Source organism: Notamacropus eugenii, chromosome 5 (assembly GCF_028372415.1).
Source record: "Notamacropus eugenii isolate mMacEug1 chromosome 5, mMacEug1.pri_v2, whole genome shotgun sequence".
NCBI classification, from domain to species: Eukaryota; Metazoa; Chordata; class Mammalia; order Diprotodontia; family Macropodidae; genus Notamacropus; species Notamacropus eugenii.
The window spans coordinates 17887426-17912816 of record NC_092876.1 but is presented as its reverse complement, the minus strand read 5'-3'; the positions used below and the strand labels follow the sequence as shown (position 1 = coordinate 17912816).

General features: G+C 54.9%; 2 protein-coding genes across 26 annotated transcripts; both read left to right on the top strand.

The window, feature by feature from the left end:
- Window positions 1–5349: 5349 nt before the first annotated feature.
- On the top strand, window positions 5350–12045 carry HSPBP1 (HSPA (Hsp70) binding protein 1). Of its 4 annotated transcripts, none has more exons than XM_072607639.1 (8): window positions 5350–5387; window positions 6405–6659; window positions 6784–6988; window positions 8146–8370; window positions 10284–10439; window positions 10738–10834; window positions 10924–11035; window positions 11748–12045. In XM_072607639.1, the coding sequence occupies exons 2-8, from the start codon at window positions 6474–6476 to the stop codon at window positions 11820–11822; spliced, it is 1056 nt and encodes a 351-aa protein (XP_072463740.1). In that variant the 5' UTR covers window positions 5350–5387; window positions 6405–6473; the 3' UTR covers window positions 11823–12045. The 4 variants fall into 4 exon arrangements, with proteins under 4 accessions (XP_072463740.1, XP_072463737.1, XP_072463738.1 ...); XM_072607636.1 differs by having other exon boundaries at window positions 5378–5561; XM_072607637.1 differs by having other exon boundaries at window positions 5383–5651.
- Window positions 12046–12785: 740 nt separating this feature from the next.
- On the top strand, window positions 12786–25136 carry PPP6R1 (protein phosphatase 6 regulatory subunit 1). Of its 22 annotated transcripts, none has more exons than XM_072607634.1 (23): window positions 12786–13247; window positions 14246–14365; window positions 14965–15151; window positions 15452–15589; window positions 17878–17943; window positions 18036–18148; window positions 18258–18371; window positions 18663–18834; window positions 19197–19349; window positions 19459–19596; window positions 20543–20607; window positions 20699–20814; window positions 20924–21009; window positions 21117–21206; window positions 21389–21486; window positions 22031–22088; window positions 22355–22500; window positions 22596–22756; window positions 23204–23333; window positions 23437–23519; window positions 23668–23734; window positions 24219–24281; window positions 24372–25136. In XM_072607634.1, exons 2-23 carry the CDS (start codon window positions 14310–14312, stop codon window positions 24373–24375), a joined length of 2304 nt encoding a protein of 767 aa, XP_072463735.1. In that variant the 5' UTR covers window positions 12786–13247; window positions 14246–14309; the 3' UTR covers window positions 24376–25136. The 22 variants fall into 22 exon arrangements, 17 of the variants coding, with proteins under 17 accessions (XP_072463735.1, XP_072463730.1, XP_072463734.1 ...); XM_072607629.1 differs by having other exon boundaries at window positions 14246–14478; XR_011966825.1 differs by lacking the exon at window positions 12786–13247 and adding an exon at window positions 13358–13680 and having other exon boundaries at window positions 14246–14478; window positions 23437–23559; window positions 23668–23728.
- The last annotated feature ends 255 nt before the right edge of the window (window positions 25137–25391 follow it).

Sequence of the window (25391 nt, the reverse complement as noted above, 5' to 3'; positions counted from 1 at the left end):
TCCCTAGCATTTCTTTTCACTAATTCCCTTGATATTCTGGACCTTTTGTTCTTTCAGATGAACTTTGATACTACTTTTTCTAATTCTAGAAAATAATTATCTGGTAGTTTGATTGTTATGGCACTGAATAAGTAAATTAATTTAGGTAGAATTGTCATTTTTATTATATTAGCTTGGCCTGCCCACGAGCAACTCATGTTTTTCCACATACTTGGATCTGACTCTATTTGTGTGAAAAGTGTTTTGCAATTGTGTTCATATAGTCCATGGCTTTGTTTTGACAGGTAGAATCCCAGATATTTTGTAGTTTCTACTGTAGTTTTAAATGGGATTTCTCTTTCTATCTCTTGCTGTTGGGCTTTGTTAGTAATACATAGAAATGCAGAAGATTTGTATGGGTTTATTTTGTGATCTGCAGCTTTGCTAGAATTGTTTATTATTTCAAGTAGATTTTTACTTGATTCTTTGGGATTCTCTAAGTATATTATCATATCATCTGCAAAGAGTGATAACTTAGTTTCTTCTTTGCCTATTCTAATTTCTTTAATTTCTTTTTCTTCTCTTATTGCTAAAGCTAACATTTCTAGTACCATATTCAATAACAGTGGTGATAATGGACATCCTTGTATCACTCCTGATGTTATTGGAAATACATCTAGCTTATCCCCATTGCCTATAATGCTTGCTGATGGTTTTAGGTAGATATTGCTTACTTTTTAATGGAAAGTTCCATTTATTCTTATGCTTTCCAGTGTTTTCAATAGGAGTGGGTGTTGTATTTTGTCAAAAGCTTTTTCTGTGTCTATTGAGGTAATCATGTGGTTTCTGTTAGTTTTGTGGTTGATATGATCAAAAATGCAGTTAGTTTTCCTAATATTGAACCAGCCCTGCATTGCTGATATAAATCCTACCTGATCATAATGTATTATTCTTGTGATAAGTTGCTTTATTCTTTTTGCTAGTGTCTTATTTAAAATTTTTGCATCTATATTCATTAGAGAAATTGGTCTTTAATTTTCTTTCTCTGTCTTGGCTCTTCCTGGTTTAGGTATCAGAACCATATTTGTACCATAAAAAGAATTTGGTAGGACACCTTCTTCACCAGTTTTCCCAAATAGTCTCTATAGTATTGGAATTAATTGTCCTTTAAACATTTGATAGAATTCACTTGTAAATCCATCCAGCACTGGAGATTTTTTTCCTGGGGAGCTCATTGATGGTTTGTTCAATTTCTTTTTCTGAGATGGGGTTATTTAAGTATTCAACTTCCTCTTCTGTTAATCTAGGTAATTTATATTTTTTAAAATATTCATCCATCTTATTTAGATTGTCAAATTTATGGGCATATAGCTGGGCCACATAATAGCTCTTTATGAAGAGTAATTTATAGTCAGTCTGGAAAAGCGGCCTAGAGCTAGATTGCTAAAGGGCTTATCATGCCAGACAGAAGAGCTTGTATTTTATCCTGGAGGAAAGGAAAGTATTTCTTCAGTGACTACTATGTGCCAGGCACTGTGCTAAGTGCTTTGCAGATATTATCTCATTTGACCTTCACAACATCCCTGGGAGGTAGGTGCTACTATTGTCATGCCTGTTTTATAGATGTGATTACTGAGACAAACAGAGTTAAGTGACTTGGCTAAGGTCATACAACCAGTGTGAGGTCTGATTTGAATTCGGATCTTGCTGACTTTAGGTCCAGAGCTCTATCCATTGTGCTATCTGGTTGCCTAACAGGCGATAGGGAGCTATTATAGATTCTTGAGTAGGGGATGAATATGGGCAAACAAGTGCTTCAGGAATATCACTTTGGCAGCCCTGTGGCAGATGGACAAAAAAAGGAAGGAGACCCATTGAGAAGTTACTGTAAAGATGACACAGGCTGTGGGACTGAATGAGAGTACTTGTGGTGTGAGTGGAGAGAAGAGCCAGATTTGAGAGAGACACATACACATGCACATACAAAGACAGAGGCAGAAAGAGACAGAGACACATAGAGACAGATAGACAGACGACACAGAGAGAGACAGAGAGACAGAGACAGAGAGACACGGAGACAGAAAGACAGACACAGAGACAGACACAGAGAGACAGAGACAGACACAGAGAGAGACAGAAAGATAGACACAGAGAGACACAGAGACAGAAAGACAGATAGAGACACACAGAGAGACAGAGATACAGACAGAGATAGAATCAGACAGACAGAGATGACAGACACACACATACACACACTCACACACACACACACACACACATAGAATAAAGGACAGAAAACTTTTTTACAGAAAAAATTGAGCCCATTCGCTGTGAGCTTCTTCTCCTTTTTGTTCCTTATCACTCTGATGCTTTATGCCCCTCTCTCCTCCCTTCTCCCTGACAGAGGAGGTGGCCTGACTTCTGACTGAGGCCAGTCCATCTACCTGCTCAGGGGATCCCATCCATCTCCTACCCTCCAACAGGTCATCCTCACTTGCCCCTTTTTCCTCAGTCTCTCCCTTTCTACTGGCTCATTCATCCCACCTCCCTTGCTTGACCCTTTCATCTCTGCTAACCATGGTCCTATGATGCTCCTGCTCTTTGTAGCTGAGCATACCATACCACATATCTGAACTTGCTCTCCTCTTACTTCCTTCTTAACCCCTTACAAACTGACCTCTGACCTCATCATTCCACTGACATGGCATGATCTTCCAGTGGCCAGACCCAATGGCCTTTTCTCTCTCCTCCTCCTGGTCCTCTCTCTAGCCTTAGGTGCTGTGGGTCACTCTCTCCTTCCTCTCTGACCACTCCTTCTCTATCTCTTTGTATGGGTCCTTCTCTAGGTCATGCCTCTAATCAACCTCAAGGTTTGGGACTGGACCTGCTTCACTTCATGGATTGAATGAGCACCTTTATGTTCCCATGGATTGAATGACCACCTTTATGCTGATGATCTCAGATCTACCCATCCTGCCCTGACTCTCTGCTGACCTCCAAGTTTAAGGTCAATCAGCACCTTCTTGCATAGCTCTAGTGAGGGGGGAGACCCTGGCTCTTACTGGCTTCCTACAATTAATACCACATCTGCCTCCTGGCAACTCCCATCCACTGGGCACTCTAGGTCCTGCCCTTTGGGACCAAACCCTCCTCTCTTTGATGACACTTCACATACTTGAAGGTCACCATCATGTTCCCTCAAAAGTCTTCTTTTTCTAGGCTGAATATTCCCAGAAATCTCCAACAGAAAGCCCTTCACCGTTCTCATTGCTTTCCTGTCAATGTTCTCCATCTTATTGGTGTCCTTGACATGTGAAGCTCAGAGATGTATACAGCATCCCAAACACGTTCTTACCGGGCCATATCTGACCAGGTATGTCCTTGTCTCTCTGCAGTATTTGAGACTGCTGACTTCCTCCTTCTCCTCCTACTTCTCCTGGATAATCTTTCCTCTCTGGGTCTTCTGTGATCCCCCTCCCTCCTTGTTCTCCTATTCATCTGACTACCTCTCAGTCTTTTATTTTCTAGGTCATCGCATATAGTCTACCCCCTAATATCTCTCCTGCAGTGCCCCTTCTCTCCTCTGACACTGCTCCCACCCTGGTGCAGACCCTCATGCCCTCACACCAGAACTATTGTACTAACTGCTGGAGTGTGTGTGTGTCTATCTGCCTCCAGTCTCCAGTCCATCCTCCATTCAACCACCAAAGTGATTTTCCTAAAGAGCAGGTACATCCTTATCTGGCATATAGTAGGTGGTTCATAACTATTGACTTGTGTTTATTTGATTCTGTCAGTGTCAGTCTGATAGCAAGGAGGCTGCTTGCTCATCATCTCCCAAATTGTGGTTATCTTCTGGAAAAGTCTAAACCAGTCACTCAGTCTATCAAGAAATGTTGTACCACAGGGTGGTGCTATTAAAAAGATGGGAAAACGACATCAGAATGTCAAAATAATAACTTATCAATTCCACTGTGTGTATGGGGTGGGAACATTGTTGTCATTTGTCCTTTGTGCTCCAAGAGGACCGTGACATCAGGAGGTGATGCCATGACATGTAAGTGAATTGGATTTAAGTGAGGCAGGGCTGTGCAAAGTCATCAGCCTCACTTTGTCCTCTGAGGTCATCTGGGTCCTGTGGCCAGATATTGATCAGGACCCCTGGAGATGGGAAGGTGATGTTCCAGTTGGAGGATATGAATCTTCTTTGTTTATGGGCTCCATCTTCTACAGAAAGCCTTTCCTAACTCCTTAATTCTGTTGCCTTCCCTCTCTTAATTATCTCCTACTAATCCTTTCTAGTTTCTTTGTACCTGTTCATTTGCTCCATTAGATTGTGAACTCCTCTTATGGGAAGGGACTGTCTTTTGACCCTTTTTGAATCTCCAGAACTTAGCATAATGCCTGACACTAGTCTAATAAATGTTTGTTGACTAACTGTGGGGTGAAATAAAGGCTGTCCTTTTCCCTGTATGCTCATAGTATCTTGAGGTGCTTACCTAGGAATTGGAGAAATCTAGGTCCAAGACGTACCGGAGGTTTTCCTAAAATGCAGCTCTGATCTTGCCCCTCCCTACTTACTGTACTCCAGAGGCTCCCTATCACTTCCAGGATCAAGCACAAAATCCTTTATTTGACCTTCAAAGCCCTCCTAACCCAGCCCCCTCCTCCCTCTGCAGGCTCTTCATCCAGTGATAGTAGCCCCCGGGGTGGTGCCCCATGTCTGAGCTCTGGGCATTCTCTCCGGCTGTGTCCCCCGTTGCTCCCACATCCCTCTGATTCCAGGGCTTCCCCCTTGTCTCTCCGATTCCCCATGTATTCTGCATATGTTTGCCTGCTGTTCCCCCAACTTCAGCCCCTTGAGGGCAGGGACTGTCTCTTGGCACCCCCAGTGCCTGACACTTAGTAGCCAGACTCAGAGCCTCGAGGGCACGCTTGGGGACCAGGGAAGGGGGGGTCCTCCCCTGGACCACCTGCCTCCCGCCATCCTGGGTCCACCCTGGCTATCCTGATGGACTCGGGGAGAGGTTCCCCGGACCCCCTTCCACCCAGCCCAGCCCAGGGCAGGGCTCCTTCCTCCATTTCTGCGGCCACATCCAGCGCCCGGCACGTAGTAGGGGCAGAGCACGTGCTTGCTGAATGGGTGTTGGATGGTGGAGAGTGGCTAGAGGATCATCGTCGGGCAAAGGGACCCCGGAGGGTGTACACCCCTGAGCTGATTATGTGGAAGAAGGGCTCGTGTGCGTGTGTGCGTGTGGCTGTGTCTGTGCGGCGGAGGCGGCAACACCTTCCCTCCTCTTCCCGCTCCACGCCTAGGGAAGCAGCTGCGAGAACTACAAGTCCCAGAAACACTAGCGGGAGCGACGCCGACAGCGGTGAGACTGCGCAGTGAGGCGGCGGGCCAAAGGGTGAGGGATTGGACCGAGTCAGGCAGAGGGCGGGCCCTGAGGGCAGGGCGGTCCGGAAGGGGCGGGGGAAGAGATAGGTCAGATGGTGACAAGACTTAGGCTTGGAGAAGGGGTGGGGGGGCCCTGGATCCCATGGAGGGGCGAGGCTGGCATGTGCGGGGAAACCCAGGAGAGGTGAGAATAGCCAACAAATCTCCCCTCCGCCCGGCCCCGCCCCTCGCCGCCGTCATGTCCCCGCCGGAAGTCAGGGCGCTGAGGTGAAAGGTGAGGCTTACGCATTTCCGGCAAAGATGGCGGCGCCCATTGCGGGCAGGTGCGGGCGGCGGCGTGGGTCTTGAGGCCCGCGGAGGTGAGGCCCGGAGGGCGCGGGCACGGACCCTGGGGAGTGCCGAGGGGACAAGGCCTGTTGTGGAGAGCTGCGGGGCTTCCGGAGGGCGAGGGTTTTGGAGCGAGGGGGCAGAGGCCCTGTTGCTATGGAAGGCGGCGCTTGTTGCTAAGGAGACAGGGAGGCGTCCGAGCCGCCTGCCGAGGATAAGAGGAGGGGGTCTGTTGCCATGGAGATGGGAGGCTTTGACCGAGAAGTTAGGGAATGGATGCCGAAAGCCGGTTGCCATGGAGACGGGGAAAGGGATGAGGGATGTATTGCCGTGGAGTGGGGGAAGGGAAGGAAGGGCTGGTCTTTAGAAGGAGAGGGCATATGTTGCCATGGATACAGGAGAGGGATGGGTTGCTGTGGAGATGGAGGCACGCAGGTTGGTCTTTAGAAGAAGAAGAAATGTTAGGTTGCCATGGAGCCTGAGAAGGGAGGTGTTACCAGGGAGATGGGGAAGGGTCCATTGCCCTCAGATGAGGGAGGGTGGGTTGCTATGAAAGTGAGAAAGTGTTGCTTTTTTTAAAGACAGGTAGGGGCTGGTGCAGGCCCCAGAATTAGGGAAAGCAGGGGAGTCATGGAACCCAGCCCTGTGCCACCCTCACTCCCTTCCACACTCAGTTTCCCTGTTACCCCATTTTTTCCAGATTTTCCAAAACACGGATCAGCTATCTTCAGGACATCTCCCCAGTCACACCCTTACCCCATCACCCTTGATGGCAGACTCAGGTTCTGGAGGGAACCGCCTCCCCCTGGCCCTGCCTCCGGCCCCGGAGGAGGCTAGTACGTCTGCTTCCATGGGGAACCCCTCGCATCCCCACAGCCTTCAAGGCCTGTTGCACATGGCAGTGACAGCTTGCCCTGGTGACCCTGAACTCCCACCCGAGCCCATGACGGAAGAGGTGAGACCTGGATGTCAGGTTCTGTGAGGTGATATGGGGAGGGGACTTTTGCTTCCTTGGGTGGGCAGGGGCTGGAGGGCAAATATAACCAAGCCCCCCTGCCTCCTCCTGTCCACCACGCCAGCGGCGTCAGTGGCTGCAGGAGGCCATGTCCGCAGCGTTCCGAGGCCCACGGGAGGAGGTCGAACAAATGAAAAGCTGTCTTCATGCTCTGGGCCTACCTACACCCCCCACTGCTGGGGAGGCTGAGCTGGCAGCTGACCAGCAGGAGCGGGAGGGAGCTCTGGAGCTCTTGGCTGACCTGTGTGAGAATATGGACAATGCTGCAGGTAATCCCTTTGCCTCTTTCCTTCTTACCTTGTTCCTCTCCCACGCCATCCCTACCTAGCCGAAGAGAAAGATTAGAGGAACCTGTATGTCTCAGCATCATATAGCAGGTGGAATCAGAGTTTTCACCAGATCCTAGATCTCTTTACACTGACTTTCTCAGGGGGGCCATAGTTCTGTCTGCACACTGAGGTGGAAAGAGCCTCAGCCAGAGTTCCTGGGTTCAGATTTTGTTTTGTGAACCTGGCGACCTTGCTGCAAAGTCTCTTGTCTGGGTTTTAGTTTCTCTCCACTCAGAGAGTTAGTTTCCCTAACATGAGCAGGTGAGGGCTGTGGCAAGTGTCCTTCTGTGCCTGGTAGTCAATACTCACTGATCTAAGGTGGTGAGTAGAAGTTAATGGGAGAGTTCTGGATTGGGCTTTACCCTGACTCTGGGCAGATCTTTTCTTTTTTCTGGCCCTTGTTTCACCCCTCTGTGATGCCTGAGGACCCAGAAGTCGCTGCCATTCTGTGGCCTGTTACTCCCCACACCCATATTGTCAAATAAGGGATGGTCTCATCCTGCTGCTCTCCAGCTGGGTGACAGCATCTGTCCTGGGGTCAGCCAGCTCCTTTCTGTGAGTGAGTCGAGCTGGCTGATCTCCAGGTCTTTCCCAGGCTAAGTTCTATTAAGAAGACTTGGGCTCTGTGAGACAAACAGTGTTCACTTCATGGGAGAAGTACCTAGGAAGCAAGAATGAGATCTAAGTACCAAGATCTAAGCAATGATGAGGGGAAAGAAAAAACTAGAGTCTACAGTGATCCACAAGAACTGCCTCAGTGGCCTCTGGCCAGTCAGAGGAGCAGCTTGTCACCCACCTGGGAGAGCAGGGAGGGCTCATTTAGAGTTCATTTTTAAAGAATAGAAGGGTGGGATAGAGTGGATCAAATGAGATCATTTCTGTCAAGACCTTTTGCATTATTGAACATGTAAAGATCCCTCTTGGAAGTTGTAATTTAAAAGGGTAAAGGGGAGGGAGCATATTCCAGGCCTAGAAAACTAAGAAAGGATTTAGAAATCCCATGATCATAGCCCTGACTGGACAGAAACTTTGACCATTCCCTTAGCAGACTTTGTATTTACCTCCCTCCACTTTCTCCTTTTCTCTTGACTGCCTAGATTTCTGCCAACTGTCCGGGATGCACCTCCTAGTGGGCCGCTATCTGGAGGCAGGGGCAGAGGGCTTGCGGTGGCGGGCGGCCCACCTTATTGGTACATGCAGCCAGAATGTGGCAGCCATCCAGGAGCAGGTGCTGGGTCTCGGTGCCCTAAGAAAGCTCCTTCGACTGCTCGACCGGGACCCCTGTGACACAGTGCGAGTGAAGGCCCTTTATGCCATCTCTTGTGAGTGTGAGGCCCCTAAGACCCTGGGGTGGGGGATGTGGTGGGGCCAAGGCTTTGGGAGTGTAGGCAGGACCGAAAAGTCCTAATTCTCCTGGTGCCCTCATGGTGCCTTCTGTGAAGAGGACTCCAAGCCCCTCTGCCTCCTTTCCATGGGATGTTGTTATCTGTAACTTTGGACTTCTTGTCCATGACCTCATGTCTCCTGCCTTTTGTGGCTAAACTCCCCCAAAAGGCTGTCACCTCCTCCTACTCTTCTGACTTGTGACCTCATCATTCCACCCAGACTGCTTTCTCCAGAGTGACCAAAGATCTCTTAGTGGCCAAATCCAGTGACCTTTTCTCTTTCCTCGTCCTTCTTGCTGCAGCCTGATCACTCTCTTCCAGTTCTCTTCCTTCCTCTCTGACCACTCCTTCCTTCTCTGCCTCCTTTGCTGGATCCTCCACCAGATCAGACCCTCAGAGGTGTCCCTCCAAATCTGTCCTGGCTCCTCTTCTCCCCTGTCCTCCTTAATCAGCTGCCATGGATTTAATGACCATCTTTATCCTGACGATTCTCAGATCTCCCTTTCTCTGCCCATCTTGCATCTCCAATGGCCTTTCAGACATCTTCAACTGAATGTGCAGTTAGATATCTTAAACTCAATGTAGAATTTTCCTGTATAACTGTAAGGGGACCCCAGACCTCTATGTAAATCGATTTTTATGTCATGCAAATTTGCATGGAGGCAGGAAGGGGACTGTGTGCCCTTGCATTGAGGGGGCAGGGGACAGGTGGAGCATGTGACGGGCGGGGCCTGGCGAGAACCAAGAGGAAGAACCCAGGGGCATGGAGGGGGCATGGACATGGTCTAGACAAGAGAGGTTGGAGAGATAGATATGCAGGACCTGAGCGGTACTGATGGCAGACACATGGACTGGACACATGGCCGGGTAGGCAGAGCAGGGCAAAAGTTTCCTCTCTTGGTACTGGGGTGGGGGATTTTCCTGCCCATTCTTCTGCTTTCACTTGGAGGGTTTTTTTTGTGGGGGTGGAATGGGAGGCTGTGGGGTGGACAGAAAACACAGCATGTACAGCAAAGTAAACAGAGGGGTTTTTTGGGAATGTAGATTTTTTTTTTTTCAGAATTCTTCACATAAAGTCAAATTTGGATAACATGAATTTACATAAAAGTGACAGCTGTTTGTATGTCCAAAACAGGACTTATTACCTTTCCCTGTAAACCCCTCCCCCCATTTCCTATGACTATCGAGGGCACCCCCATCCTCCCAACCTGGGGGTCATCCTGGACTCCTCACTCCCTCCCCCTCCTCCCAGATTCAGTATGGTGGCAAAGCCTGTCAATTTCCCCTCTGCCACATCTCCCCCACATGCCTGTTTTCTCCTCTGACAACCACTCCTTGGTGCAGCCCCTCACCCCTGGGCTGTTGCTCTGGGCGGGGCTGCCTGTCTCTGGTCTCTCCCCACTCCCATTCATCCTCCATTCAGCCACATAAAGGATTTTCTTAAAGCTTGGGTCTGACCATGTTATCTCAGCCCCTACTCATTAACCTCCTGCAGGACCAAATATGACCTGCTTGGCTTGGCCCCCTCCCTGCTATCTGGTCTTCCATCTTCCTCCCACACACATCCTCCCAGTCCTATCTCTGCTGTGGGCCTTCCCTCTCCCTTCTCTACTTCCACCGCTGACCTTGCTGGCTTCCCCCAGTCCTGTGCCCATTCTCTTCACATTTTTCCTACTTAGATTGTTTGCCCTCAGATTGTGAACACTTACAGGGCAGGGCCCAGTGCCTGGCACATAGTAGGTGGTTACCCTATGCTTCTCATAATTAATGCTTATTATGGCAATCCCCTTCTCTGGGAGCTGTCCTGGTATCTGAAGAACAAAGGCCTGACCCTTTGTTGCTGCCCCCAGGCCTGGTCCGGGAGCAGGAAGCTGGCCTGCTCCAGTTCCTTCGCCTAGATGGCTTTTCGGTGCTGATGCGGGCCATGCAGAAGGATGTGGTGAAGCTGAAGGTGAAGTCGGCCTTCCTCCTGCAGAACCTGCTGGTGGGCCATCCTGAGCACAAAGGTGGGGGGCGGCAAAGGGGGAGGCATGGGGGGACACAGGGAAGGCACCTTTGGAGCTGGGCACCAGCAGGCAGAGAGTGGGAGAGTGGGAGCCAAAGCAGGAAAATGCAGAACAGATTTTAGTGTTTCTGGGAAAGCTGTGGGAGGTGGGGCAGACTGACAGTTTGGAGCCCATCATGGAGGGAGGGTAGGCCTCAAAGGCTAGTCAGCAGTGGGTTAGGTTCTAGAAAGACCTGCCTCACACTCCTGGGCAGGCAGGGGGACATGTCTCTTTGACCCTGTCTTCTCTCCACCCTCAGGCACCCTGTGCTCCATGGGAATGGTTCAGCAGCTGGTGGCTCTGATCCGAACAGAGCACAGCCCCTTCCACGAGCATGTACTGGGGGCACTTTGCAGGTGAGAGGAATCTTAGGGGTGGTCAGGGTGGGAGGCTGGCATCTTGGGGCCAGCTGGGGCTGTGCTGACCTGGCCATCCCCCTCCACAGGCTGGTGACAGATTTCCCCCAAGGGATCCGGGAATGCCGGGAGCCTGAATTGGGGCTGGAGGAACTCCTTCGACATCGGTGTCAGCTGCTGCAGCAGCATGAGGAGTACCAGGTAAGGGGTGGGGACTGCTGCTTCTCCTTGGGCTCCTAGGAGCAGGCTAGGGGGCTGTGGGCAGGGGTTTAGGCCCAGGGTTAGGGAGGCAGAAGCCTATCCCTAAAAGAGCTCTCTCCTCATTGGGGGCATGAGGCCCATGTGTGCATCATTCCTCACTGCACCAGCCCTGGGCTCAGTGCCAGCCATTCAGCCGTAGGGGGGCCCCCAGCCCTGATGAGGAGTCCTCCTGTCACCTCACAAAGCCTTCCAGCTCTCCCATTCTGTGATGTTGGGAAGTTGTCCTCAAGTGGAGATGTGGAGACAGATGAGCAGAGACCCCAAGCTCTAGGAGAGTACCAGGAACCAGAGGGGCCAGGCACGGCCCTGGAAGGGCAGAGGGGAGGCCGGGGAAAACCCCAGAGCCTGGCACAGCCCAGATCAGGGGCAGCTAATAATGTGCATGAGCCTTTGGACTGAGGGAGTTCTAGAATGTCCCGAGGCCTCTCCCTACCCATCCCAGCCTGGCCCTGGTCAGGGGTAGCGAAGGGGCCCCGAAGGGACCAGCCCTTGTGGTCTTGCGGGTGTCCCTAGGTCAGCCTGGGCGAGAGCAGGATGGGGGGCAGGGGGGTAGGTGGAAGAGGCCGGGGCTGGCCCCCGGGTCTGAGGTGGGGTCCTAGGGAAGCGGCTCCCGGGTGGGGGGCTCAGCCCTGATCCTCCCGCTTCCTTCCAGGAGGAGCTGGAATTCTGTGAAAAGCTGCTGCAGGCGTGCTTCTCCTCCCCCACGGATGACAGCATGGACCGGTGAAGGCTGGGGAGGGACCCAGGGGCCCGCGCCCCGCAGCATGGAGCCCCGCCCCGCCGGCGGCTCCTCTCCAGCAGCCTGCCGCCCACCCGAGGCGGGGAGGAGGCAGCCTGGGCGCCGGGCCCGGGGCGCCGCGAAGCCCCCTGCTCTCCCTCCCCTCCGCCCCCTCCCGTGCGTGCCCGCCCCGCTCCTGGCTCTGCCCTGGCAATAAAGCTGTTTCTTCCTCCCCCTCGAGTGCCGCGTCTGTGTGCGGGGGCGGGGGGGCGGGGAGGGGGGGGGCAGCATTGTGGATGGGGGGGCGGTGTAGAGGGGAATTGACACACAGCCCCGGCGGGGGCGGAGAGACGAACGCGTACGCATGCGTACCACTTCCCGAGGGGGTGGAGGTGCGGGGCGGGAGTGAGGGAGCAGGACAGGGGCGTAGAGCGCCTGCGCAGCAGGAGAGTGCCGCTTTATAAGCCCCCCGAGGCGGTGGGGCAGCGGCTGCCTTTCCTGCACGCAAGCGCAGTCGCGTGTTTTGGTGAAGCCAGGCCGAGAGGGGGTAGACTGCCTGCTGGGCGCGCGTGCGCACGGAGGCCATGGGCTGCGAGGGGTGGGCTTGCACTGCATTGCGCTGAGCTCTCCGGTCCTCGCCACGGGGGATTGTGGGAGACTGCGGGGTGGAGGGGAGAGGGCTGGCTTGCTGCGGCAGGCAGGCGGGCGGGTCGGAGGGCAGACGGACGCTGCGGGGACCGTGAGTGGACAGACGGCACGAAGCCTCGAAGAAAGAGGACAAAGATTCGACCCGCCCGCCTGCCTGCGGCCTTCCAGGGCCGCCGAAGCAGGACCAGGGAGGGGAGGGGCATCCCCCTTGGGCTCTCTTTTATGTGTCGCGGGGCTCCGGCAGCTCCGCAGCCATTTCTCCCCCTCCCCCTGCGCCTGCGCGTGAGCCTGTTCCCGGGCCCGCGGAGCTTTTCTAGAGCGGCTGCGTGAGCTCCCCTCCCCCTCCTAGCTTCAGGGCGCCTGCGCACCAGCTCCCGCCCCCTTCCCGCCCTCTCTGCGGCTTCTCTGTCGCGCCTGCGCGCCAGCCATTTTGCTGCCGTCTCTCAGTTCTGCGCTCGAGCTTTCCCTGCAGAGGCTGCAGACGCAGACACAGGGGCGGCCGAGGCGGACGCAAGAGCGAGAGCAGAGCAGCAGCCGCAGCCCCGGCCCGGCCCTGAAGTCCCGCACCCGCGGGAGGAGAAAGAGGAGCGGGAGGGCGGGGGGGGGGAGAAACCGCCGCGGGTCTTGCTACCCCCCTACCGCGCGGCCCCTCCTCCCCCCACCGCGCAGAGGTTCAGGGCGCCTGCGCGGGCCGGGAGCGCGCGCCCACTTCCCCGCCCCGCCCCCTCCCCACGGCGCGCGCCCCGATGTGCCCGAGGCCGGAGCTGCCGCTGCTCGCGCGCCCAGGTCAGTGACCCTGCCCCGCCCCTTGCGCGGAGGGGGAGACTGAGGCCCCGCAGGGGTCTTCCGGGAGAGGGCGGGAGCGGAGGAGAAACGAACCCGGGGGAGGAGGGGAAGGGGCGGGGCTCGAGACCCCCGGGCGCAGACCGGGCGTGTCCCCCTGCTGGGGGGCGGGGCAGGGTGTCCGGGTGCCAGGTGACTGCGGCCCCGCCCTCCGGGGAACCTGCCCGGGCCGAACCCTGGACGGGAGGGCTCCTGGGGGATGCTGGGAAATCCCCCCCACGGCCTCCTCGGCTTGTTCCTCCCCGGTTGCCATTGGAAACGCCCCTCCTTTCCCTGCTTTCCCTCTCCGCGTCCCTGGGCTGCACAGCCGGGGACCCCCGCTCCATTTCTGGGCTCCTGGGAGGGGCACATCCAGCGCGCAGGCCGGCACCCTGGGGTGAGGAGCTCGGGGATGACCGCCGAGCCCCCCTGGGGCCAGCGCAGCACGCCGGCCTCGGGGCAGGGGGATGGCCCTTTCCCCTGCCCGAAGCCTCCCTGTTGGGTCGGTGGTCTAGGATTGGAGGCTCGGACAGCTCGGTCAGGATCGGGATTTGAACCCAGGGCGTTTCTCGTTGCGAGCGTGGACCGTTCTCGGGCCTTGCTCGTAGTACCTGAGCAGCGGGCACTGCTGCCCAGCTGGGGGCAGGGGGGCCTGCTGGCCTGTGCCCTGGCACGGCCTCCCTCCGCTCGGAGCTCTCGTGGCTCTTGCCCTGCGAGCCCCCCCCACTGGGGCCCATGGCTCTCAAGGGTGGCCATCCAGCTCCCTCTTGGCCTCCTTTAGAAGGCTGCTCCCCAGGAGACCCTGTGTTAGGGGGTAAGTCGGAGGGAGCCCCTTGTTCAGAACACCCGGGGAGAGCTGGGCTCCATGTGGGGGCTACCTTCTCAGCTTGCAGCCGGATTTTCCTGGGCTTCCCCTCCTGCACCCCACCTGCTCCAGGCTCTTCTCTGACCACCCTCTGCAGGGCGCCATGTTTTGGAAGTTTGATCTGCACACCAGCTCGCACATCGATTCGCTGCTGCAGAGGGATGACCTGGCTCTGGCCGAGCTTCTGGATGAGGAGGATGTGCTGCAGGAGTGTAAGGTGCTGCACCCCAAGCTGCTGGACTTCCTGCTGCGGCCAGCCCATCTGCAGGCCCTCGTGGACTGGGTCACCCGGGAGCCCCCAGCTGCCGGTGACGAGCGGCTTCGCTACAAGTGAGGCCGTCTCTCCTCATCTCCCTCTGGTTCTTGTGTCCTGTAGAAGGACAAGGGCAGGGCCCAGGTCCGAGTGCTGGTTTTGTGTCAGCTGCTCAGGCCACGCTGTTGGATCACTCTCCCTCATCTCACACCCAGTTATTTTTCCTGCTGGTTATCCTGTTCCCGGCCTGGGCCATCCTGCCCCAGGCCCTCTCTCTGCAGGTGTAATCCTGAAGCATGCAGTGCTGTGTACAAGGAACCCCTGTGAGGGAAGGGGGGGTGTCACTAATTATTCTCCTTGTTTTGGTCTCCTGGATTTGTTCCCTCTGGCACCGCCCCCCCCCCCCCCCCCAGCATAAGAACCTTTGATTGAATTTAAGCTGGAGTGCTTTTTTGTTTTACAAATTGGGAAGTGGAGGTCCAGAGAGGTGGCCAGGTTGCGGGATGGTACCTGTAGATTTTTGTTTTTCTCTAGGCAGAGCCTGACAGCTGCCTCTTCTCCAGGTACCCCAGTGTGTCCTGCGAAATCCTGACCTCGGATGTCCCTCAGATCAACGATGCTCTTGGGGAGGATGAGGCTCTTCTGGGCCGCCTCTATGCTTTCCTACAGAACAGAGCCCCCCTGAACCCCCTGCTGGCCAGTTTCTTTAGCAAGGTCATGGGGATCTTGATCAACCGAAAGACGGACCAGGTAGGTCTCTGGGGGCCTGGGGAGCTCCCTCTGACTCAGACCTTGATTAAAGAAGTGCCTGCTTGTTCTGGTTTGGGGAGACATGGAGGAAGTAGACAGCCAGGGTGTGCCCAAGTGATTCAGTGCCTGCCCCTTAGGGGGCCTTAGAGGAGGTGGGAAGGATCTCTGGAGGAGAAGCTGCCAGGGTGGGGGCCGATGGCCTTGATTGAAGAGTCCTTGGAGGGGGAGGGGCCCCACCCTGCAAAAGGCCTATGCTGTGATGGTGGAAGGGGTTAGCCAACTGGTTTCTTCTCCTCTCAGATCGTGGCCTTTCTGCGCAAAAAGGCTGACTTCGTTCCCTTGTTACTCCATCACATCGGGACATCGGCCATCATGGACCTGCTGCTGAGGCTGCTGACGTGTGTGGAGCAGCCCCTGCTGAGGCAGGAGGTCTTCAATGTGAGCCTTCCCCTTCCCTCCTTCTCCCCTTCCCTCCCCCATCTTCTTCCTCCCCTCCCCCTCCTTCCTTCTTCCCTTCCTCCTCTCCTCTGTTCTTCTCTTGCTTTCTCTTTTCTTTTCCTCTCTACTCCCCATCTTTTCTTTTCTCCTTTTCTTTCCTCCCTCCTCCTTTCTCCTCTTTTCCTTTCCCTTCTACTTTCATCTTCCTCTTTTCTCCCTTCCCCTTTTTCTTCCCTCTAGCAGTCAGGATTCCTCCTTTCCCCTGGCTGCCCTTGAGCGCCCCCTGGTGGAGCCCCACCTCTCTGAAGCAGTAGATGGTTTATGGTCCCTTTAGGGGCCCTGTTTTTTTCTCTGAGTCAGGGTCACATCCCTCATCTTGACATTTGGAGTCCCTTCCAGCTTGGGACTGCTGATATTTTGGCATTTCCTTACCTTTCCTCTTGTTGGCTCTGCTTTGACCAGCCTCTATTCCAGCCGCAGCAGGGTGAGGGGGATACCCTTCCTATCTTAGGGTCCTGGGTTGGGGGGGTGGCCAGGAGAGGAAGCCACCTCCCTTCTGTGGAGCCCCTTGAACCTCCGGTCTCAGCTCTGGCTGTAGGACAGCATCCCCTCATGTGCTTAAGGGTCAGTGTTCTTGTATTTCTTGAGGTTTTTCCTTTTAGCTTCTTAAGTTCTCCTGCAGCCCCTCTTCAAATCACTGGCTTGTGGAACTGGGAGCCCACTCAGCTCCCCCCCCCCCCCATCTTTTTCCATGTGAAACATCTGCCAATTCTTTTCCATCCTGTACTGGGGAACCAGACTCTGAACCTTTGTCTTTATTAGGACCTAGTTGATTGGATTCATTCTTGTAGGTTGTAGTGGAGGTCTTTGGGGATTCTGACTTGTCACCCTACAAGCTTGTTACCCAGGTCTGGGCCAGCTGTAGGCCTGAGGTGCACACCGTGTGTGCATTCACCTTGGCTACTGGTAGAACCTCAAGGGGCCACTGGAGCCCCAAAATCTTGTGACTGCAAGGTCTGTATTTTTTCACTTCAGATTTGTGACTAGCCACGTCCCCTTTGCTCGCCTTCATTTTAAATGTGTTAGTGATGATAGAAGAGCGGTCACTTCTGTGTGCTTGTAGACAGAGTGGCCTTCACAGTTCACTGGTAGTTGGCTGGTGTGGGAGCTGCCTGCTGCAGAGAGGTGATGGATGGGTTGTGCCTGTGCTCTGTCCCCTTGCTCCTGACTTCAGCCTGCATGGGGGCAGGGGGACCACCCAACCAGCCTTAGCAGCCACTTGGACCCCAGGGCGGTTTCCTGGGCCTTGTCCACAAGTGTCTGTGGCCTGAGGGGATGTGGCCAGGTCACTGTGGCTTGATTTTTTCTTGCTGGTCACATGGAGCAGGCTTTGTATCTCGTGGAGATTGCTTCATCCTTTGCCCCCTTAGCCTTCAGAGACTTCCCTCTGCTTTCATCCTCACAGGCTCAGGCTGTCTATCTCTGTGGCTGGATGGAGTGAAGACTCCCCCCAGCTGTAGAAGTCTCAGCTCTTCTCCACGAGCCACTTCCATGAAGCCTTTTCTTGTCTTCCCTTGTACTCTCATTTTCTCTTGTCCCTTCTTGTTCTCTCTCGTCCCCCGTCTTATGGAATTGAGAGGGAGAAAAAGGACCTTGGAGGTGATTGAATACAACCATCTCTCCTAATAACGAAGCTAATAGCCAAGGATTCAGAAGTCATAAGTGGCCAAGGGTAGGGTTTGAGACCAGGTCAAAGGACTCCAGATCTCTTGAGGGACAGAGTAGTGGATGTGAGCCCTGAATCAGCCATTGTTGGATCACCTGTGTGCCCAAGGACAAGTGAGCCACATCCGAACTTTGGCTTCTCCGTCTGTAAAATGGGGCTGAGCATCTGCTTGGCCTGTGCAGGCACCCTGAAGTAGCCTGTAGTCTTCAGTGTAGCAGGAGGTGGCTCTTAGGAGCCAAGGGCCACACTTTGTACATCATAGACTCTTTGTCATAATGCCTGTTTCTGGCATATTTAAATATTTGCGGTGTCTAATTTGCAGTGAATCTGCGAGGGAGAGAGCAGCAACTTCTCATTTTTAAGAGGACTGGAGTGCCCAGCTCTGGGTTGAATGGCACTCAGCCCAGGTCTGACTCCCAAACCGAGGCTGTGTCTGTGATTCAGTTCTCATGATGGGGAGGGGGAAGGGATGGGGATCACATTAACCCTTCAAATGCTTGAGAGTGAGGGAGGGACCAGATGGCGTCTCTCAGACCTCACTGCGGTCTCTCCTTTTTTCAAGTGGCTGAATGAGGAGAGGATTGTGGAGAGGCTAGTTGACATGATCCACCCAGACCGAGATGACAGTGTGAGTGCCCTGACGGCCATGAGGCAGTGGGGCAGGGAAGGGGGGACATCCTCACGCCTTCTCATGCCTCCTGTTATTCCATCTCATCTCAGCAACACTCCAATGCATCCCAATCCCTGTGTGACATTGTCCGTCTGAGCCGGGAACAGATGATTCACATCCAGAACAGTGCTGAGCCTGATCTGCTGCTGGCTACACTGGAGAAGTGAGTGGCCTGGGGGGCTACTGGGCATCCCAGAGCCTGCTGTCCATCTTCCCTGCCCTATCCCTGAGCCTTCCTAGCAGGCCCTCAGTGCATCCCTGCCCCTATCCAGGCAGGAGACCATTGAGCACCTCCTCAGCAACATGTTCCAGGGGGACCAGAATGAGTCTGTAATCGTCAATGGCATCCAGGTCATATTGACCCTGTTGGAACCTCGAAGGCTCAGGTGAGGGCTTAGTGTCCTTCCCAGGGATGGCAGGGGAGTACACAGATTCAAGCCTGACCTGAGACCCAAGATCATTGGGTTCGATTCTTTGCTCAGTGCAGTACCCCAGCGAGGAATTTCCTTGCCCTTTAGAACTAGGGCATCAGCGTGCACAAGGGCTTCTCTAGTCCCCTCTTCTCTGGGCACATTTCTGTTTTGCTCTTTGTGCCTCCTAGAGGCCTGGGTGGGGGACACCCTGAGAGAAGCAGGCCAGGGAACTTTCTTTTGATAGGTCTTCCCCTTGACCTGCAGGGCAGAACCAGGAGGTACAGGCAGCTTCTCGTGCAATGTGGATGGTCAGCTGGAGCTTGTGCCCCCGGGGGGCCCTGAGAGCCCCCTGCCCAGCCAGGCCAACCTGGGGACACTGAAAGCCCTGAGGCAGTGGCTTGCCCACTTCCACCAGCTGCTCCTGGAGCCCCCCACAGTGAGCCAAATACCAGGGTCCAGGGGTGGGTCACTGTGGGCAGGAGCGGGACACTGTGGGTAGGGGCGCTCCTTCCTCGCAGGTGAGGGACCCAGTCCAACTCTCTGCAAGGTCCTTTCTGGCTCTAACATTCTATGATCTATGATTAGAATCACAGAATTTCAGAGTTGGAAGGGACCTCAGTGCTTACGTGGACAGCGAGCGAGCAAGAGAGCGCAAGAGTGAGCAAGATGGCCTTCCCCGGTGGTCCAGGAAGCCCACCACTGTGGAGTTGGGCCTAGGAGTGGGGGAGGGGGGCAGTCCTCTAGCCTAGGGCAGCTTGGGCATTGGGCCAAGGACCCTCTGGTTTTCCCACCTTTTAGCAGGAGACCCTGCGAACAACCTGGGGGAGCCTGCAGCCCCCGCTGGGCAATACTCGGCTGCATGTGGTGAAGCTCTTGGCAAGTGCCCTGAGCGCCAACAATGCGGCCGTGACGGGAGAGCTCCTGGGAATGGACACGCTGAACGCCATGCTGGTGAGGGCCCCTCCCCCACCCAGGGGCAGTAGAGGTGGGTGGGCCTGGTGAGGACTGTTCTGCCTTGCCCCACCCCCAGCACCCACCCTTCTCCCATTCCCGTCACCAGGACCTATTCTTCACCTATGTCTTCAACAACTTTCTGCACTCTCAAGTGGAGACGTGGGTGAGCAGTGTGTTGAGCGCTGCGGCAGCAGCTGGTGAGGATGGGCCTGAGCCCCCGGCACCAAATCCTGCAGTCAGACATGTAAGCATGGGCCCAGGCCCCTTCCCCGGTGCAGGTATCTGGGTCCTCAGAGCTTTTCCCAGTGGGGAGGCCCTAGCAGGGCCTGAGAGCTGGCTTTCCACCACCTCCAAGAAGCCCATTCTACTGGGGATGGCCTTGGAGACATGATCTGTCACATGCTGAGGCACCTTTGTCACTTTTGTTTCTGGACATGTTCTAGTCCTCCCAGAGATGGGGTGGCCATGGGGCTCGATGGGATTCTGAGTTTAACTCCTGCTACTGCCACTTACTGGCTGTGTGCCCCTGGGCAAGTCACTGCTATGGCCTGGGGAGGAACTCTTAGCATTTGTGTTAGCTTCATCTGTAGTTTCTATGGTTACCAGGGTGGTTATCAGGCTGAGCTAATGCTCGTCAGCCTTTTGGCTGGACCTTTTATAGCTCTGCGCATCTCATCTGATGGCAGGAGATGGGGACCACTGACTGCCAGCTTTCTCTCACTCTCCCTTTCCTGGGCTGGCTGCTCTCTCCAGCCTCCCTTTGGTCACTCAAAAATTTCTTCCCAACTTGCAAGTTTCTATTGAGGATATCAGGCAGCCTCACACTGCAGCTGTTACAACCCCTTCTTTACGGATGAAAATGTTGAAATCCATAAAGAGGAGCTGAACACGAGGAATTGAGCTGGGAATGAAGTGCTGGTGCTCGATTAGCTCTTGTGACCTCACTGTACTGATTGTTGTAGAGCTATAAAAGTGATGACCATTTTAGTGGTTTTTTGATTTTTAGTGTTTCCATTCTCGGTGCTCTTCTTCCTCACCCCCTCTTCCTGCACTGGTTTCATCTGCACTTTAGCCTGGGCCCCAGCCTTGATGGACCCTTGAAATCCCAGACCATGGCTGGCCTCCCCAACTTTGCCTGTCCTTCTTCTCCCTTTCTCTCTCCAACCCCAGTCTCTTCTCCTTTCTCATAGTTGCTCCAGAAATGCCGACTGGTGGAGAGAATTTTGGGTGCCTGGGAAGAGAATGACAGAGTGCAGTGAGTGATGTGGGGGGGGTTGGTCTGACCCTCCTTCTGGCCCCTTAAGTGGGGCTGCAGGCACAGAGCTGAATGCCCTGTCCATCCCCAGGTCAGAAGGTGGCCGGAGGAAGGGTTATATGGGCCACCTGACACGCATTGCCAATGCCGTGGTGCAGAGTGCTGAGAAGGGTCCCAATGCTGCGCTGGTGGGGCAGCTGCTTCCAGGTGAGGCCTGGCCTGAGCAGGGGTGGGGAGGCTCGAGGGGAGCTGTCCAAGCCCCACCTGTGCTCAGTGTCCCATCTTCCCTCCCCACCCCCCACCCCCCTTGGAACAGAGTTACTGGGAGAACAGCAGCAGCTGTGGGAGAAGTTTGTGTCAGGGCCTCTGTCTGAGACCAACCAGAAGAACATGGTGGACCTGGTGAGACTGGGGCTGGGGGACCCTGTCCTTATGTCATGTCTTGTGGAGGGGGCTTCTGACTGAGGTCCCAACGGACACCCCTTCTTTGTTCCCCTCCCCACATCCAGGTCAGTACGAACAATCTCCACTCCTCCAGTGATGATGAGGACGAGCGCCTGAAGGGTTTCAGCTTTCCCCAAGAGGCTGTGCTGCAGCAGGTGGGGCAGGGCTCCCTGATTCTCCTTTCCTACCTGGAGAACCCCTTTTCCCTTTTGCCAGTGTCCAGGCTTGGGAGTGCCTGTGGAATTAGAGAGCAAGGCCAAATCTGTGAGGGAAGGGGTGGGAGGGGTATGGGGTGGGGCCCCAGGTGAGTAGTGTTCTGGGCCCATCTTGTCCACAGGCCTTCATGGACTTTCAGATGCAGCAGATGACCTCAGCCTTTGTGGAGCATTTTGGCTTCAACGATGAAGAATTTGGAGAGCAGGAGGAGAATGTGAAGTGAGTGTCCCTTGAAGCTCTGGGCAGTGCTCTTGCCCTCCTTCCCTTTCCAAGGACGGTGTCCTGGAGGCCACCCTCCCCCCCATTGGGGTGAGCCATGGACCTGGCCCCTGCTGCTCCTTATCAGGAAGCCCCCTAAGGGGCTAGTGAGAGAACATCATTTACTGATGGGCCAGGCTCTGAGGATGGAGGGCAGGGGAAGGTTCTTGGAATGCCTTTGCTCAGGTCTTTTGAGTGCCCTGGTACCAGGCTGGGGAGTGGGCTGTGAGAAGTTGGCAGGGGCGGGGCGGGGGGGGGGGGGGTTGTCATGGTTGAGGTCGGGCAGGAGGGTGAGAAACTGTTCAGGGCAGGTGGCAGGAGCTGGGCTGCGATGAAGCCACTGACGGTTTGTGATCATTGCTCCACATGCCCCTAGTCCCAGAGATCCTGGGGGCTCCTGATGGGACAGGCATTGCCCTGTGCCCTAATCTGCTTGTAGGCCTTTGGCGGGGGAGGCCAGGAACAGGGGGCTCTCTCAAACCTTGTTCTGGCCTCTTTCCCCCAGTGCCCCTTTTGACAAGACAGCCAGCATCACCTTCTCCCTCAGTGCAGATGACGAGAGTGTGAGTATTGACCCTGCCCAGGGTGGGTTGGGAGCTGGATGTTGGAGTTGCTGGGGGTTTGGCATAGTTTCAGGATACTGACCGAGATGGGAGGGGAGGCAGTGGAGGGGGTAGGGGGTACAGGACAGGTCCTCCTCTCCTGCCTGGGTGGCTCCAAGCCAGCCGCTTGATTGATTGTGTGGCCTGGGCTAGGGCTGATCTGAGCCCGGGGGCTTTCAGAGGATGCTTAAAGGCCAGGTGAGCCAGCTCTGCCTTCTGTCTCTCAGCCTAATGCCAGCCTGTTTGAGCTCTGCTGTAAGGAGCGGCTCCATCAGTTTGATGAGGATGATGAGGAAGGCCTGGGGTCGGGGGACTCGGACGGGGAGGACACCATCTGGCAGGATGGACCACGGGGCCAGGTCCGCAGTGTGCGGTGAGTGAGGCTGGGAGGGCCTGCCCTGGACAGGCTGCTCCTCAAGGGATGCTTCTGGCTCTGACATCCATTACTTTGGTTCTTTCTGGTCTTAGGAGTGGAGGCAGCGCAGACAGTGAGGAGGAGGAAGACGAGGAGGAAGATGAGGAGGAGGAGGAGGAGGAGGAGGAGGGAGAAGTTGATGGGACCATGGGAGGGCTTGGGCCCCTCTCTTTTAACTTTCCCAATCCAGAGCCACCTGGGACGCCTCCCCAGGGTAACAGGGCCCTGGCAGTTCTGTCTCTCAAGGGTCTCAATTCAAATAGTCAGACTTGTCCCTCATCTGGTCTGGTTCTCAGAGAGATGTAACATTCTTTGCTCTCCAAAGGGTTATAGTCTGATAGCGCTGGGGTATGAGGGATAAGGATAATAAAAGGAGAATGAGTGGTCCGGACCAAGGGCTGAGGTGCTGCATTTTAGAAGGAAGGAAGGGGCCAACTCAGGGTACTGGTCAGTAAGGCTGGCTGCTGTCCAGTACGGTGCTGAAACACAAGGGAAGGAGGAGGTGGGCTTCTCTGTGATGGATCCCACCTGGAGCCTGGGAGGGAGCCCTGAGTCCAGGGGTGGGGGTAGAATGGGCAAGGTGATCGGTGGGTGTCGGAGGCCCTTGGAGGCCATGTCTCTGAGTTTGGGCTCCTTGCACTCTTGTCTGTTTTGCCTACAGGACCTTGGAAGCAGATTTTCTCTGACTCTGTGCCTATCAGTGCCTCTGTGGACTCCTCCCTGGGTCCCCTAGGCTCCCCTGACCCCTCCTGTGGCCATACATTTCAGGATGCTGACACCTCTTTAGACAGGTGAGGCCCACCTGGGGACTTTGCAGCTTCTCAGCTTTGGGGACTTGCCCTGTACTGTCAGAGCTGTGTCCTCAGCCGGGCCTTTTGTCTCTTCTTCTTTCAGGGTGAAGGACCCCACCCTACCCACTGCCGCAGGAACACCTCAGGAATCAACAGATGCCAATGTATCGGTCTGCCACCGCCAAGGTGACCAGGGTCTTCCTTTTCCTCTGGTCAGCGGGCTGGGGTGTGTAGTCTCTGAGGTGTGGGCACCAAGGGACACCGACTCCTAAGATTTCTGACAACTAGTAAGTTGGTGGTCCTCAGAAAGTCTGAAGCCCCCTTCTTCCTGCAGCTGCCAGGCAGAGCGCAGCCACTCTCAGTGAGACACCAGATCTTCCAATACCCTCCTTCAGGTACAGGTGAGGTAGTGTGGCTGGGAGCAGACCTCCTGTCCCTCTTTCCAGGCTGCTGTTTCTGGGTCCCCTGAATCGACCAGGCCAGCCCCAGCCCCTTTCCCCCCCTGGCCCTGGTCTGCTTTCTGGGTGTCTGACTGGAACTCTTAGCGTTGGTGTATAGAGTGCTTTAGTCTTCGTAAAGGCCTGTCCACACATCATTTCCTTCTGAGAGGTAGAGGCTGTTATGCTTCCCATTTTACAGATGAGAAACCTGAGGCAGACGGAGTGAATGATGTGCCCAGGGCTACATTTGAACTCAGTTCTTCCTGACTCCAGGCCCTGCACCAGCCACTGCACCTAGCCTGCAGTGAGCCTGGGATTTCCCATGATGCACCAGGCAGCGACAGCTCTGTCAGCCCCCAGGCCCAGCACAGACTGTTGCAGTTGAATGGGGGTCTGGGGTGAGTCAGGAGATGTGGCTATGGAACAAGGTCTTCTCTCTTTGTAGTGACCTGCCAGTGCTGCCCAATGGTCCTGCCCCAGGGGGGCTCCCTCCCTCTCCAAACACCAAGTAAGTAGTAGCATTGGGAAGGGGGGAGAGGGAGGTGGAGGTGGGGGCAGGGTAGGACCTTTTGCGCTTATCCATCTTTTCTTTTACCAGATAACCTGTCCTGTGGGGGTTGTTATCCTATGGACTGTACCACTCCTGGCTGTCCTGTCCACGTCAACACCACCACCCTACTATGTTGTGCATCAGCCTGTTCCCTTCCTTCCCAGGATTGCGGTCTCAGTGCCCCCTTCCTATCCTTTTCCCTCAGATCTTCTGGATTGCTGAGGAGAGCAGGCTGGCTATAGAGACCCACACAGAGCTCTGTCCCCTGAGCCTGTTGGGAGCAAATGCAGGGAGTGGTGCGAGAGCAGGGAGAGGTCCAGCTGATCCCCACCCACCCCTCTGCCCAGCCCATTTGCACTGAAAACATAGGGAATGTTGTCTTCTGAGGGATGGAGTCCAGTAGATACATTCTCTTTTCTCTAGATGTTGAGTTTCAGCAGCAGCTGAGAAAGGGGTGGGGAGGTGAGGAAATCTGGGGGAATCCCACAAGAAATAAAACAGGTATTCTGTGCCCACCACGACTCCAGAGGGCAGCCCAGGCCTTGGAGGCTTGAAGGTGGTCCCAGAGAGAAGACTGTGCCTTGCAGGATGGGGCGGGAGCCCTCGCCCCTCCCAGTCCCCCTGCTTGTCTTGGGTGGGGGTGCTTTTCTTACTGCCCCCAAGAACCCTGGGGGATTTGTGATGAGGTGTGCTTCAAATTTCTGGGGCTTTGGCCCTAGCTGCCAAGTGGCCTTTTCTTGTTCTCCTTACCTGGCCTGTGTGTTAAGGCGAAGCTGTTTTCATATTCCTGACCTGAATAAAGATTTAAAAAGATTTTGGTTTTTGTTTTGCCTGCATGGGTGGGGTGGGTGATTAGGCTAAGGGAGCAGAGAAGGAACCCCCATCTCATGGAGAAGACCGTAACCATGAGAGCTATGAGCTGGAATAGCTCAGGGATGAGGCTATAGGGTGTTTCTGGTGACAGAGACCTAAGTGGTGCCACTAGAGGAGGTAGAGCTGGTACTTTCATTTGTACTTCACCTCTGCTTATGAACGGACAACCACCAGCTTTCCTAGGGATGTGGTGGG

Coding starts and splice junctions, on each gene's coding strand:
- HSPBP1 (XM_072607636.1), top strand. CDS start 5,520: ATGGAGGGGCGAGGCTGGCATGTGCGGGGAAACCCAGGAGAG. Junction 10,835..10,923: donor GTACTGGGGGCACTTTGCAG/GTGAGAGGAATC, acceptor CCCCCTCCACAG/GCTGGTGACAGATTTCCCCC. Junction 11,036..11,747: donor AGCAGCATGAGGAGTACCAG/GTAAGGGGTGGG, acceptor GCTTCCTTCCAG/GAGGAGCTGGAATTCTGTGA.
- PPP6R1 (XM_072607618.1), top strand. CDS start 13,504: ATGCTGGGAAATCCCCCCCACGGCCTCCTCGGCTTGTTCCTCCCCGGT. Junction 20,815..20,923: donor GGTGGGGCAGCTGCTTCCAG/GTGAGGCCTGGC, acceptor CCCTTGGAACAG/AGTTACTGGGAGAACAGCAG. Junction 22,757..23,203: donor ACCTGGGACGCCTCCCCAGG/GTAACAGGGCCC, acceptor TTTTGCCTACAG/GACCTTGGAAGCAGATTTTC.